Here is a 16,257-nt window from a genome sequence, read left to right as displayed (position 1 = left end):
ATATGGTAAGCACTACATGATTACTCAATTTGGGTAAGTTTTGTGGATCTATATGAAGAATAGCATATTCCCGTAAGAGTGTCGATTCTTTTATATCCCATTTTTCCTAGTTTCACTTTTAATGAACACCACAATTTGTAAGTATATTTACAGCTCCAGAACATATGTATTGCATATGATGATGAGCTTAAGTAGTAATTATTTAGTTTCATAGGAATTAGGTATGCATTATTATTTATCATAAGTTGATTATAAATCAATTTTTTAAAAGGAGCTAGTTTCACCATACTTTGCATAGCTTGTAATTTTTGTTCAGTAGTAATGTTTTTGCTTTCCATGTCCCAGTAATTTGGAAATAATTCATTGAAGCTTGTGCGTCAGGGCCGGCAACTCGGCACGTAAAAATCTCCTGCCAATCATTAGCGGACCGGAGTTCCGCTGTGGTGACCCCTAACCGGGAAAAGCCGAAAGACACAACACAACATAGAGGATTGGTATTTGCTTGAGGAGATTAGCTTGTAGACATTAGACATCATTTTACTCTTAGATATCAAACCCTTCAAGATTGATTGTGTCATAGCAATATTAGGATCTTTTTTATTTATCTTTTGTGATATTGAATTAATTACATCTTTAAGTTGTCTTAGTATAATGACTTATTTTTTCTGTAACTTCAAAATTAGCCTAATGTTCCTTTAATTTATAGAAGTCCATTACTGTAGAGTTTCTTATTAAAGGGTAAGATTTTAAATTTAACATATTATTATTAATTTTAAGGTTAGGGTTTAAAATGTAAGGGTTGTAAAAGCTCTAGGATATGTTCTAAATTTAAAGATTTTATTAGTTTTTGGACTATATTAACTTTATCAATTTGTGTATTTTAATTTTTCTGATATTTTCTTGTTTAATAAAAGGAAGTGACTTAGGATTATTTGAGTTCTAATATGATTAGACCATATTTTCACCCACATTGGAGACCACTCATTTTCATTTGATTATGATTTGCAATTTGAGTGATTTTACTGACACAACTAATTTCAAAGAGAATGTTACCTTTTCTCTGCAGTATGACAGTTTTGGAGCTGGTATATATATATATATATATATATATATATATATATATATATATATATATGTGTGTGTGTGTGTGTGTGTGTGTATATATATATATATATATATATATATATATATATATATATATATATGGGTCTACTTCTCTTTATCGAAGTGACATTTCACCGAATGTCACATACCCGACTCCACTTGTTTGAAAACTCACTACTTCGAACGTTCACTGTGCTGAACTCCAAAACACTGAAACAACTCAGTACAAAAATACAGAATCAGCAACACATAGCCATAATAATGTTAGCAAGGGGGGCAAGCACCCCTGCACCCCCATGTCCCCTGCAACTTATATATACCAACTCCGAGTTCGCACTACAGTGACAACAGGGGTTGACTTCCTGATCCTTACTGTAGTGCGATCTGCAATAAAAACCCTTGAGAGCTTTCACAGTACTGTATATGTTTAATATTTCTAAACTTACCCTTGTATCCACCATGCCACAAAACCGGTACGGTGAACTTGAAGGTACATCCACACTGCAAATGTGTATGTCTCTCACCACCACAGGAACATTAAGTCTTTCTCTAAACTGACCTTCAACACAGTGAACGTTCGGAGTAGTGAGTTTTCAAACAAGTAGAATAGGGTATGTGACGTTCGGTGAAATATTTCAATAAAGGGAAGTAGACCTATATATATATATATATATATATATATATATATGTGTGTGTGTGTGTGTGTGTGTGTGTGTGTATATATATATATATATATATATATATATATATATATATATATATATATATATTTGGGGGTGCAGGGAGCAAGGCCCCTGCAAAAAGAAGTGTAAAGGAGAAGAACAATGTTCAAGATTCACTATTCTGTAGTTTTGATATTTTTTCTGTGTTTCTGCACTCACATTTCAAGTGACGAAATTTCAGTAGGTACCACATTTTAAACTTTATCCAAATAATAAGAAAGAGCTAGTTCACTGAACGCTGATGTTTTGAAATGCATATAATACAACAATGCACAAAGGTGGGAACCATATTCCTTAGCACAGACCCTACATACAGGACAAAACACTGCATACATCCCACAACATAATCCTAAAACTAACAAACTCAGACCTAACCACAAATTTCATCTGTGTCCTTTTTGCCTCAATATCTGCCAGCTATCAAGCCTCTCCCAAGTTGGACATGGGCCATTTATTCTTTTACCTGGGAATTTCACTTGGAATAAGGACAGGAGTCAAAAAGGGGTGTTCGTTCAGGCAGCCATGAGAATGTTTTATGCCTTCAGCAGCATCCTGACAATGTGAGTGCTCGTAATGGCCTTACAGTGTTCAGTACTACAGTTGCAGCTGGTTTATATTTTGATTTCCATTTTCTAGTAGTTACTTTTGTCCAGCCAATAGCATTAAATTTAGTAAGAATTATTTTCTTTGTTACAACAATCTGCTTCCCTAATATTTCTGACAAAGTACTCTGTAATGAGTGTTTAAAATCTGCCAGTTGGTTCCATTTCCCATTTACCTTTCTTTCTCCATCATACTTCCAACATTTGGTGTCTACCTGAGGGAAAAAAATCTCTGCAGGCTGCTTGAAGTATAAAAATACCCATGCAAACACAAATTGCCTTTACGGTCTCTCTTCCCAACCTTTCTATCTTCCTCTGATTGATTTTAAAGTTATTATGCAGTGTTTCATATGCTGTGCTAATTCTCTTTTTTTAACTGCACCTTCTGTTCTAAATTTGACTGAAAACTCTACCAGAGTGGGTCTTTCACTTAGGACCCCCCCATCCCTTTCTCTTTGTACGCTATCAATCCCTGGTAGTGAAGGCAGTCTCTAACCTGCGATCCAAGCTTCTTTTTGGTTTCATCCCACTCTGTTACATTTCCCTCTCTAGTTATTTGATCCCAATACTTTGGCTCCTTTACCAGTAAATTCCAGCCTTCTCTTGCCTATCTTATGTAACCCTACTTGCAGTCATCCCTATTGGCAAACTCTCCTTTTTTCTTTACCATTTCGGTTTAGTTCTTAGAGTACTTTCTGCAACTTAATGTATGTAATATTCTGTATGGTTGTTAATATTCTCCTCAAGGATGTGCATCCAAACTCCCACCTTCTTCTTTTCTCTTGAACCCCTACCCGCTTCATCATCAACCCTTTCCTGTTTGAGATATAACCTTCAACTTGTATTATGTAAGAGAGCCTTATCTGTGTAGCTGTATATTATCCCTTCAAATCTAGTAATCCTAAACCACTTTACTGGGAGGATCGACTTATCCCACTTAACTCTTGCCCCTTCCTCTCCCAGATGTATTCCGTCAACTCTTTATTATTCATTGTCCACAGCTTCCCCTTTGGTTGACTAAAATAAAAGAATGCCTCCACACTGTTGAACAGTTTCAAGGTATTATAATGCTCCATCACTCAGTTTTGAGTGTTTGTAACTTAATGAGTACTTAAGCTCGAAAGTGCTAGTTTTAGAACAAATGGTTTGTCTTGCTTGTATAATTAGAGCTGTTTCCCCACCTCATCCCAGCCATTGCATATATCTTCATCCTCTGTCTCTGGTTACCACATACCTGTTCCCTTTTGCAGTTCCTTTCCTGCAGTATACAACAACGTACAACTACATAGTTGGTCAATGTACAACTGCTTTAATCATGTGTTCTTGAACAGAACACTGCCATTTTCCATTTAATATTTCCTTACCGCTTAAAACGCTTACATCATCCAGTACCATTTTTTTAAAAGAAGCATAAACAGTTTTCCTAGCACATTTAAGAACTCATTTTCATGAAAATAAACTTGTTCCTTACTGGGTAAGTCATTCATTCTACTACATATGCCCCACATAAGAATGAAAAGACATGCACCTAGTTCATTACCTTTGGGACAGAGTCAGTTATTCTGGGAGTATAAGCTTATTAAGGTTAGAAGTACTTGGATTTGTTGACTAGTAGTAAATCAGCCTGACCTTTGGCATTGTAAAACACAGAGATATTCCATGTTGTTGTTTCTTGTTTTGCTATCCTTAAAAGGAAAGTTCACAAAGCTATAATGTCCTGCTCCTAAAACATTGCTGCCCCAAAACATACACCTTACCACTAAGTGTCTTATGAAGAAAAGCATTGGTTTTTTTTTTGTTTGTTTTTTTGTTTTGCTACCCACTGTATTTTTTTTTTCTGACTTCCATGTGCTTTAAAGTGCTATTAACACGCCATTCAGGTTAGTATAGTACATAATATGATTACAACACCTTCACAGGAAAAGTTGTTAGAATGTAGAAATAAAAACAGACTGAGTGGCAGTGTAAGAAAAACATTGCTTTTCGTTAAAGGGTGACTGTCAGGAATGGGATTTTTGGTCCTTTGATTTAACATTTCCCAGGGTGTTTTCTTCTCTGCGTTTTGACTGTGGCAGGCAAGCAGAACAACATGGTGCATTTTTTCTTATAAAAGTCAACATGCTGGCTTATCTTTACAGTAGATACACTGCTTGCCTCATACTGACATGCAGAGCAGTTAGATACTTATATTTTCAAGTATATACATAAGGGTACATATTTATTTGTTTAAATTACTGCTTTGTTTTTAGACTGAAAAGTCTCTGGAAAGGTAGGCAAACTGCATCTCCAACTGATGCTTCAGTGCCAGAAGAGATTCGGATGACATGCCAGCAGTTTGTTGCCTATCATAAAGATCAGTGTGTTAAAGATATTGTCATGGAAAGAAGGTATGTCTTTCATTTATTTATAAAAAAACATCACTTTAATTGATAACAGATTTAATTCGTGTCTGATGTCTCCCTTGTCTTTGTACCCAGCTGAGGGGGGTAGGCAGACTTTAGCATTTGCAATTCTACATTTTTTATTAAAGCATATGTATCTTAACCATGCAAATTGCTGTATCATTGTGTACTCAATTACTGTGGAACTTTTTATTTGCATCAGAATCCGTCATTTCACTTAATTGACAAGTATAAGTAATAAGTAAAGGCATCCCATCTAGATCTAAGAATGTTGTCATTCCATGATACTTGGACGTCATCAGACCAATAATGAGTACAGTGCTCCCTTTTGCATGTATCTAACAGACTCCTGCAACAATTGGAGAGACCACAGAGGTTTCTCACCAATAAATAACAAGGTACACAAAACAAGTCTTATGCGGAAAGACTGAAAGTAACCCTGTTAATTGTATTCTATCTCCTACAAGTTGCTAACAGGTGACCTGTGCCTGACTTACTGAGCAGTCTCTGAACCAGCCCTGATAGAAATGCTACACATTCATAAAACTGCACGAAGGTCACTTGCTCCCGGGATCTTAACCTAGCCTCTGATGTGAACAGGTAATGCTGGAGATCTCCCAGAGACTGCCACTTACATAAAAACAAAGACACTACGTTACCAAAGGTGGTCTCAACAAGTAGAGAAAATGCAGGAAAAGATGAGACGTACCACCAAGGCTGTCATGAGACAAACATGTCACATTAAAAAACAAATTCTTTAATGTAAACAGTAAAAATCCAAGTAGCATAAAACAAAGTTCTAGGGTGGATAAGCGCTTTTGGTAAAAACCTTCAGATCTGTTTACATTAAAGAATTTATTTTTTAGTGTGACATGTTTGTCTCATGACAGCCTTTGTGGTACGTCTCATCTTTTTCCTGCGGAGACTGCCACTTCTCTGGAACAAGCTTCCAGTTCACGTGAAACAGAGTCTCTCACTGACCCTTTTCAAACGCAACCTAGTTCAATGGATGGGTGACCATAGATTCATTCCTGGTGTTGTGCCCATCTCCCTCCTGGATAGAGAAAGTCAGTATTAACTACCATAGATCCTTACCTCTGTGAACTTCACTCACCTAACTACTGACAGTTGGGGCAACAGGATAAATATGGCTAGGCTTGTAAAGGCTGTAGGGTCGTTAGCCTAGTTACCTTCTATGAACCTATGACAACAGGTTTGATTAGGTCTATTCAGGTATTTCTTCATCTTTGTACCAACCTGGGTAGACAGACATGAAGTTGAAGGCGGGGGAGGAAGTGGTTGACACCAGGCTGAAATATATAGAAGAAAGTCAGATTGAAAATGAAAACTGAGTGAGAAGAAGGAATATTCAGCTAGTAGGAGTACCAGAGCAATTAGAGGGTTGAGAATATGTGCTGTTAATGATGGACCTGTTGCTTAGATGGATGAAAGGAGAAGTAGAACTGCAGCGAGCACATTCGGCTCCATGGAATCCAGTAGTGGAGAATAGAAGGTGCCCTAGGCATATTATAATGAGATATTCCACCTAAGTTATGATAGTGCTGGGAGTAGTATGGAAACTGGAGACAGCACTGAAGGTAGGGGAAACAAGTTTTTATTAAACGAGATTTCTCATAGGAGACAAGCAAAAGAACATTTTTGTTCTGGTAATGAAGACATGCTGCCATAAAGAAATGCACTGGAGAATGCTCTACCCAATGAATTGTAAACTGTTTTTACTGGGAGTGACCAAGACTTGTACTAATCCTGAAGAGGCTATGAATATGTTGCAGAAGCCAATACATGTTCCTTGGGTTGCAAGAGGCAGTGTGGTGGCAGAGTTTAAGGAGTCACAGCACAAAGAAAGAGTAGTGGGAAGTGTGGGTTACAGTCAAGGAAGAGAATTTATTCATGTTGTGCAAATTGAAGACGAGAGACAAGATTATAAGAGAAGTGAGGAGCAGGAGAGAGAAGCCAGGTGGACATCAGCAAGGAACAGACTTGAGAGAGACGTAGGAAATAAACAGTTATGGACTGAAAGATAGTTAACTGTATGTTGCTTGCACTGTTGGACAATAGAATATATGTTGTATGGACTTTTGGAACTGTATTTATGTAAGGAAACAAGGGGGCATTGTTTTTCCTCTCTTGCTTTGTTGGAGTATTACGTGGTAGCCAACTGGATGTGGTTAAAGATTCCTGTGAGTTCCCAGAGTTATCAGGCCCTCCAGGTGAGAGACTGTCTTCATCTTTAAAGGTGGACTCCAGTTAAAATAACTACTGAGGTGACTACATAAGCTGCATGTAGAATAACTTGCTTTTTTAATATAATGGTATAAGTAAGTTATATATTAAAAAGTAAAAAGAAAACTAGATGTCCATGTGAGCAGAAATTATTGTGATGTAAGAGAATAGTGCAAGGTGAGGGAGATGATATTAGAAGTTTAGATGCCAGGAGAGTGGTACCATTACTATACAAAAAAGGTAGGGGGAATCTTGTAATTGAGACTTAGGAAAAATTAAATAACAAGCAGAAGGAGAGAGCCAATAGATTAAGGTGAAAATTTAAAATAAGGATAGGATCAAAGGAATGGGTAGAGGAGTAAAGTAGGTTAGGAGATTAGTAAGGGGCAAGGAGGTATAGACATTAAATGAGAACTGTAGGGCTCAAGAAGGGGTGTTGCATTAGAAGAGCACAAGAGAAATGGGCCTAGCTAAGTGTTTGGCTGTTAAACATATGCATTACAGATCTTCGACTTGAATAATCGGAATTACCCCAATACGCAAACTGTGGGAAGAAAGTGAAAAGCTATAAATACTTAAGGGGCTAATAGCTGTGGGGTGAATGCCTTAATGGCAGAGGAAGAGAATCAAGATGGCGAGACGATATGAAAAGGGGTGGCTAGTTTGTAGAAAGTTGGCAAATTATTTTAAGGAAACACAGCCAAGTATTAAAAGGAAAGGAGTAGAATGGGCATAGGGCTGATGGTGAAAGAGGAGACCAAGGAGGAGGTGAAAGTTATGATGAGTGGAGGGGTTGACTGGACTTGTCTGAATGCAGATAGTACAGCTATACTAATGGTTGAAAAAGGGCAAACAGGAGTGATAGAGGAAATAAGAGATCTCAAACCGTGGAAGCGATAAATATAAACATGTATATAGTTATAAATGGGAAAATTTGGGGATGGAGGGGGAATGGAGTAGAATCAGGATGTGAATTGGATAGAGTATATCTAAAGATGGCCTGAAAACCCAAGTTCGGAAATTGTAAAGGTTGAAAGGACAGAGGAGAAGAGAACAAGAGACCAGGAAGAGTAGCGAAGAGATTGTAATAAGGCACAAGGCGAAGCAGGATTTGATTACAGTGGATAAGGAGTTACAAGGGTTTTAGAATGGAATGTGAACAAGTTAACCAAGTTAAGAGGGACAGGATTCTTTATGTAATTAAAATTTAGGGGGAGATATGCTGGCACTTGTAAGACTGCATTTACAGAGTGAGGAGCCCAGAAAGTTAAGTACAGGGGGATTTAAAGTGATTGCAGCAGCAACATGGGAAAGGAAAAGGTGCCAGAGACTCATGCTGCTGAGAAAAACTGTGAGAATACAGATTGAGGCAATGCTGGAAGATGGAGTAGGTTGTTTGGCAGGCATTAAAGGTTGGCTACAAGGCCAGAAGATTACCATAGTGGTACCCTACTTACTTCCAAAAGCAGCAAGAAGAAAGATTAGAGAGATTTTAGTGAGAAGGGAGAACTTTTATAGTAGGGGACTGTAATATAGTGACTAGGAAATTGTCAGTTGCAGTCCAATAGCCAGGAGTTTTTCGCAACAGGGAAATTTCTGGGAGGGCTGACTAGGAGTTTAGGGTTGGAAGATGTTTGGTTGGTGGGAGCTGAGGCTAGAGAACAAGAGGGGTTTACATATTTTTCCCAGAAACACCAAGAGTGGTTCACATAAGCACCTTTATTGAATTATCACTTGTGACATAGTCAAATTTACATTTATATAAAAGTAATCAAACTGTATCAGATTGTCAGAATATAAGATGAGCCGGAAGATTGGGGGGAAGGGGGGGGCAGCTGAGCCTCTCCAGTATATCAGAGATAGGGATAGAACAGTTAATAGACATGATTACATGGGAGGAGAAGAATAAGGTAAGGACTCATACAGCAAAGGGGAAGTCACTGGGAAGTGATGGGATAACTTTAGAAATGTGGAGCTTACAGAGGGAAAATGTAATAGAGATGTGATTAGGGCTGTTTAGTGTAATTTTCTGAATGGGAGAAAATCACCTGAGACATGGAGAGACACAGTTGTGACATTGCTTCCAAAACACGGGAAGGATCCAGTATAAAATCTTCCTCATATAGACCTATTTCAGTCCTAAACCATGATTATAGATTATATTGGCAAGCAGGGAGCCTTTATTGTTGCCAGAGATCATACACATGGACCAGTATGGATTTGTGGAGGGAAGGAGGATGGCAGAGAATGTCATACATGCATACATACTCTGTTGATGATGCAGTGTGCTGAGGATAGTCTGAGGCATACATACTCTATTAATAATACAATATGCTGAGGATACTCTGAGGAGGTTAGCAATAGTATCCCTAGACACTGAATTATTTGTTTCACTTAATGGAGAGGTAAGGTTTCCTGAAAAAATACTGAAAGAGTTAAAATCCCTATATAGTGGGTAAACAACGAGGATTAAAATAAGGGGCCATGCTTTCTGACAGGATAGAGATAGTTAGGAGAATGAGGCATGGCTGCCTAGTTTCCCAGTTACCTGCATTGTATATAGATCCATTAGTGTTACTAGAGCATAATTCAGGAATCAGGAAGTATGAATGGAGAAATAGACAGGGAAAGATTACACACTTTATGGATGATGATCTGGTGACCTTTACATATCTACAGGAAGATTTAAAATAGCTATAGGGATAGGTGGAGAGTTTTGGTAGGAAGACTAGCTGCAAAATTAAAACACAAATGTTAGCAATCGACTACATACCGGATGGAAGGGGGAAGGCTAGGGAAGCAGTTTTAGGTGCAGTATCTGGGAATTTGATTAAGGGACACAGTTGAGAACACCTTACTAGGGGCCCTGTGAGACAGCATTAGAGATACTGAGGGGGTGTTTAGCAAGGGGAAGGGTGTGCCCTTGGATCAGAATCAGAGAGTCAAAGTACTGAAGTTGTTTGTGTTTCTGCAGTTTTTGTATCCTGGACAGGTTTTCTGGTGACTTCCAACAGCAGCACTTTTTAAAAAGATAAACAAAACAATTAGATTTTTATGGAACTATGAGAGGCCTAGAGTGGGGCATGAATATGTGATAATGGCTGTGGACAGGGAGGGGAGGGAGTCTGGGTGTACCAGATCTTAGAACATATTTAGTTGCTAGTGTATCAACTTTCATGCTTAGATGTGCATACTCAGGATTTGAAGCAGACTGGAAAAGCATTGTTTGGGAAAAGAGACTAGAGCTGCAAAGGGAAAGAGTCATGGTGAGATTAATAGTTCAGTGGAATTTGAACAGACAGTAAGGGGGGCTGTTGTATAGACTCCAAAAAAGTGTAAGAAAAATATGTGATAAGGAAATAATAAAAGGATGGAAGGATGAGATAATAGCTGATGATGGAAGGACAGTAAGAAGAATAATTAGTCTCATGGAGGTAGCAAATAAAAGGGACAAGTTTGAAATTCTGGGGGCAGTTTGTAAAAGAAAGTAGGTGTGAAACATAGTAGGAGGTTAGGGGTGAATTACAATTGAATATGGAGTTGTAATGGTAATTTCAACCGGAGAAGTAAGCTTTTTAAAAGTTGAAATTGGCCAATGGGGAAGAGGGGGACCCCAGCAAAGTTGTTACAAATGCTAGAGAGAGTAAGTGGAGGACTGGAGGTTAAGAACATTAACCTCCTTGAATTACAAAAATATGATGGTATTAAGAACACGGACAAGAAAACAATGAAGTTACTTTGGGAAGAAATGTTAGGGTGTTTGTTGTATTCTGCATGCAAGTTCTATTCAGTTATGTCCCAAAATGTGTAGTGGGCAGTCCAGAAATTAAGCAGATGTCAAATGTAGAGATGATACATTTAGTTGAGCATATAATCTGATGTATGAGATTTCTGATAGATGTGTTCTTCCTGGAACTGGACAGTAACATGGGGGGGGGGGGGGGCAGTGGGAAAAAGGGATAATAGAAAGTGTTACAGGTTAGTGAACTGGAATATTTGCTATGTGGAATGCCCTGTCTGGAAATTATAATTCGTGCTATTTATGTTATTATCATAAGTGTATTTTGCTTGGTGGTATATGCTGATCCATGTAGATATTATGCATAGTTTTTGTAAGTTAATGGTTTCCTTGTTATCATTGTTACTTGTACTGTAGTACAATAAAGTATAAGGCGGAAAGGGAAAAAGTAAGTGGAACAATGGGAAGCAAAGCAGGGAACTCAAACATTATTAAGAATGGGATTGGTTAAACATGTTTTCCTTTTAATGATGAGTCTGTGCTAGAATTTTCTGTGTCTTACATTTAGGTATGTTCTCTCGGAGTGCATTAGTGTTTATCTGAACTCCTTACGGTTGACATGTTGTTAAGTATTAATCTAGACTGTAAATAAAGTTCTTCAGTGCAAAAAAGGAGGCCTCAAGGCACAACTAACTTCCCAGATAGCAACTATGATATAAGTTGCAGATGGATCAGCTATGGCAGCAGTGTAAGTTTGTTGTCATGCCCTACTGAGACTGTCAAACTTCTCTGAAGATTTCAAGGTATCATTTCTAAGTGCCCCTTTTAATGGCTGTGGCACTTTTAGCCACAGGTCAGGGAGAAGGTGTGACTGTTACTGCTGTGAAGGTATACTTTCAAGCATCACAAAGGGCCTTTGCTAGGAATCTAAAAAGTTTTAAATAGATATGATTCAACCATATCTTCCAGCAGCAGTGGAATGAGCAATCTGGGAGAGGCCAGTGTGCCTATGGTTCCTTTCACTATGGACACTTACACAGACAGAAACATTGGGCAAATTAATGGGTTATGAGACTTTTCACCTGCTGGGCAATCCCAGTGGGGTCCCTGAAGACTTCACTGGTTGTTCCACTCTGCAGCCAGTTAGGGATCACATGTCCATCTATTTCTTTGCATAGTATTTCATCACAAATGACAAATGGATCAGGACTTTAATATCCAGAGGATGCAAAATACCTTCCACACTGTGCCAAAGCTATCATCCCTTCCATTACCTAATGAACCCATCGCATCAATGAAAGGCAACCTTGTACAAAATAGAGATGTTCAGCAGGTCACATCAGATGGGAAAGCGGACAAGTATTGTTCAAGAAAAAAAACTGGTTCTGAGAAAAATAAAGGACCTCAGAACCATCTCAGTTTTAAGTGGTCTAAATCAGTTTATCCCCAAGATTTCATTCTGGATGGCCTTTGAGCAAGCAATGCTCCCTTGCCTAGCCAAGAGGGACTTGATGTGTTCTCTAGACTTCCAAGATTCTTACTTGCACATCAGTATATTGAAGGAGTTAAGGAAGTTTCTGTGCTTCCAGTCATTACCAGTTTCCAACCCCTCTGTTTGGTCTCAATACAGCCACAAGGATATTCACCAAAAATGCGGTCATGGTAGCAGCACAGCAGTTAACTAGAGGCTGCAGTGAACAAAATATGTCCTTATCTAGAGGACTAGTTCCTGGTCACATCAGTGCTGGAGCATCTACTGTCCACATTCCAGTCCCTAGGCATTACACTGTAAAGTCACAGATGGGAATCTTGCAAAATGTTATTTAATTTATTATTTATTTAATTTAATTTGTTGATTGGATAAGTCCACTGGACAAAAGTGTCCCTTTTTCAGTGATATCCAAGAGCATCATGTGGTTAACTGACTTGCTAATCGTCATGAAGTAGGCAGGGGGAGGTGGAAGGAATCAAACCTGTACCCTAGACTGTAGGAAGCAGCTTATTAGCAGCTCTGAGCCTTAAATAGGGTGCATCTAGACAAAGTCAGTTGCAGAGTCCGATACCTCAAATAATTCTACTTGTACAGCAAATAATGAATGTGATCCTACTCAAAGCTTCAGTACTGGTCCACGTATGTTTCAAAGCACTAGGATAATGGCAGCCAATGTTTACTTTGCTCCTCATAAAAGGTTTCCCATGAGAGTTCTTCAGTTGACCCTTAAAAGTACAATGGTGTTAGATCGTGGACCCCAGCTCACTTTTCAAAACAGGATATCCAGATCTTGCAGAACTCATCTGTCCTGGTAAATGCGCATGCACACACACACACACACACACACACACACACACACACACACACACACACACACACATCACTGGATGCCTCAGCCCAGGGGTCAGATGGGGGACATTGTCGGGATAGGAAGGTCCAAGGGGGTGTAGTCACAACAGAAGGCCAAACTATATGTGTATGTTGGAAATGAGAGCAATACTTCTTACCCTTCAAGTGCTTCAGTAGTCTTTCCCACAAGGTGCCCTGTTTATTCACACAGACAGTACAGCCCTGGAATGGTAAATAAGTCAGAGAGATCATGTGAGTTTGAGAATGGGCTATATTAATAGACCACTTTCTGATAGTAATCCATAAGACATGTCAAGCCAATTCTCTGGCAAACAGGCTCTGTTTTGCCTTCTGATGCAATATGAGTGGTCCCCGAGTTTGACAGTTGCATTGAGAATCTTCTGGTAATTGAGGAAGCCTTGCTGTGTTCTTTTGCATCCCCAGCCAATTCCAAGTGTATCAACATTTTACCAGTCCTCTCTTCTGGAGCAGAAGCCCAGGGACTCTCTAGTCCAGAACTGGCACTTAGGGCTACTGTATGACTTCCATGCTGTACTAGTGATCTCAGAGTTTATACAGAAAGCCAGAGTGAACAAGTACAAGGTCATTCTCACAGCTCCCTTTAAGCCTTATTACATTTGGAACCCCTTTCTGGCCCTTCAGAGCCCTGATCAGTCACTCATCCAGTAAGCCTCACCTCCTTCACCCATCCTTTGCTTCCTTAGACTAGCCACACAGTTTCTCCATTACCATTGATGGCCGGGGAGACCACTTATCCTCCTAGGGTCATCCATATTCTTCCTAATGTATGCACCATTTTTTAAATAAAAACCTGAATCACATGACTTGCCATCGAATAAATCTCTAATATATTTTGATTAAAAGAAAAACATATGAAAAACATAAAAAAAAATCCAAACATACAAAATAAACTAATATTAAATAAAATATTAATAGCAGGAAACAGATGTATGTGTGGGTGTAGATATGCACACACACATAATTAACTATCACATAACATTTTCCAGTACAATTCATTAGTTAGCCCATGGGGTTTCAAAGTTTGGAACTTCAGACATTCACAATCAAACTATCATTCCTTACATTTAACATCTGTAACACCACACATAGTTTGCATTGCCTGTATGTTATTTATTAACATGTTCTACTGGATTTTCAAACCTCTTATTTTTTTGTCATTTATACGTTCTAGTATTCGTACTTTAAATTTCTTTTTTGTTTGTCTATAATAATTTAATCCCCAAAACAATTTATCAGATTTTCTGAAGAAGTTCATGTGTAATAAAGTGGACGAAAGCGCTAATTTTGGTGTCCGTGTCCTGCTTGCATCAAAAGGCTTGTCTTGTGCTGTTTGCAATTTATCACATATAAAACTGCTTTAGAATGACATGCATAAAACCCATAATACTGAAACTTTTTTCTTATTAATATACTTCACTTGTGTTGCATACCTACAGGTACTACCATTGCCATAAGGAAAAGTTCCCCACAGCATCATCCAATCCACCGGTAGTTTAATTCGTTTATCATGATTGAGTGGACAGCACCATGGCACAACAGGTAGTGTTGTTGCCTTATGGCAAGAGGTTCTCCATTTCGATTCTCGGCTGGGGATCCTTGGGGACTATTCATGTTCTCCCTGTGTTTGCGTAGGTTGTCAATGGGTGCTGCGGTTTCCTCCCATGTTCCAAAGACATACAGTAAGTGGGCTGGGCAGACTAAATTGGCTATCATTACGAGTGTGCATTCATGGGGTTTGGTTATGGAAGAAGAACTTTGTCAAGGCTAGCTACCTGGCAGTGTGAACATTGACTCTTGATGATGATCACTGCTGATGGTGACACCCCCTACCCAATGTGCACAATTGGGGTGATTAATATTTTGTTTCCACCTTTTATATAAGAAATATTTAATTTTAAGTTCTCCTAACTCAAATGTTCATCCTGTCCTAATATATTCCAGTGTTTTCTCACCATCATTTTCAGCAGCTTTGTGAATACATTATATTCTATAACAAAATAAATCACTGTGTTATTTTCCACATTGCACCTGTATTGTAATAATTCTTGATTTCTGTGATAATAAATTTATCCTGTTCATATCACAAGCTTCAAAGTAAACATCCTTAACTGCCTCCCTAATTGCAATTGAATAAGTCTAAGTCTTTAGAGGTATTTTGCCGGGGTGCTAGACATAAAAAAAAACATAATGGTTACTTTTTTGGTGTATATAAATCCTTCCCAGTGTCCTGAGGCCCAACACCGAGAAAACTGACAAACAAAAGTGATGTGGGTTTGCAGTATTGGCAGCCTCCATGGGGCTTGTAACCGCTCATAGGTCCCATTCTGCCTGTTCTGCATTACTCATGACTTAGTTTTCTCATCAGTCAAATTGTGGTTTTGGCTGTATTCAGTTTTTATCAAAGGTTGTATGACAACACTGGCTTCTCTTAAGCTGTGTAAAGCCTTCCTCAGAGGCAGTTTTCTCCTCGGGTCCATTTTATCCATAGAGCCAAAATTTTATGCTGCAAAATTTAACTCTACCACCTTTTAAACTTGCATCATCATTGGATCTTAAAGTACCTATCCTGGCACATTGTTTTTTGCTGGCAAATACCTCAGGTGGATGAATATCTGAGCTTCAGACTTTTGAGTTGCTTCTTCATGTTTGTCCTTCCATAAGGACAAGATAACCCTTTTTACTAACCCATCCTTTATGCCAAAGACAGCCACAGAGACTAGACTAAGTCCATTAATCTATCTTCTTTTTCAAGCTATTTCTATAATGAGACATCTCTTGCATTGTCTAGATGTCCACAGGCAACTGAAATTCTTCTTACACACAACCAGATATTTCAGAAAAAATAACCAGCTATTTGTTGGTTTTGCATAAAACAAGTTTGAACAAAAAAGTAAACCAACTCTGCCAAGGTGACTTATTGATTGCATCAAATTTTGCTATGAAAAGTATGTCAAGCAACCCATACCTCAGCCTGGAAACTTCAAAAATCTGAACAAAGGCCCATGAAAAATAGGTAGAAATTTCTGTACACTGATTAACATAACATTTGCATACATAATTA

At 38.4% G+C, this 16,257-nt stretch overlaps 1 protein-coding gene across 3 annotated transcripts in view; it reads left to right on the top strand.

Moving 5' to 3' along the window:
- The window catches only part of GPR155 (G protein-coupled receptor 155), a 782,878-nt gene that overhangs the window by 668,497 nt on the left and 98,124 nt on the right, over nt 1-16,257 (top strand). For all 3 annotated transcript variants that reach the window (XM_044075558.1, XM_044075557.1, XM_044075559.1), the window contains exon 15: nt 4,678-4,815. In XM_044075558.1, coding sequence (XP_043931493.1) covers nt 4,678-4,815 — 138 coding nt within the window. The remainder of the gene's footprint in view (nt 1-4,677; nt 4,816-16,257) is intronic.

The sequence above is a fragment of the Protopterus annectens genome, chromosome 6.part1 (genome assembly GCF_019279795.1).
Source record: "Protopterus annectens isolate FY-2018-M chromosome 6.part1, PAN1.0, whole genome shotgun sequence".
NCBI classification, from domain to species: domain Eukaryota; kingdom Metazoa; phylum Chordata; order Ceratodontiformes; family Protopteridae; genus Protopterus; species Protopterus annectens.
Note: the sequence above shows the minus strand (reverse complement) of the source record. Positions and strands in the feature narration are given on the sequence as shown.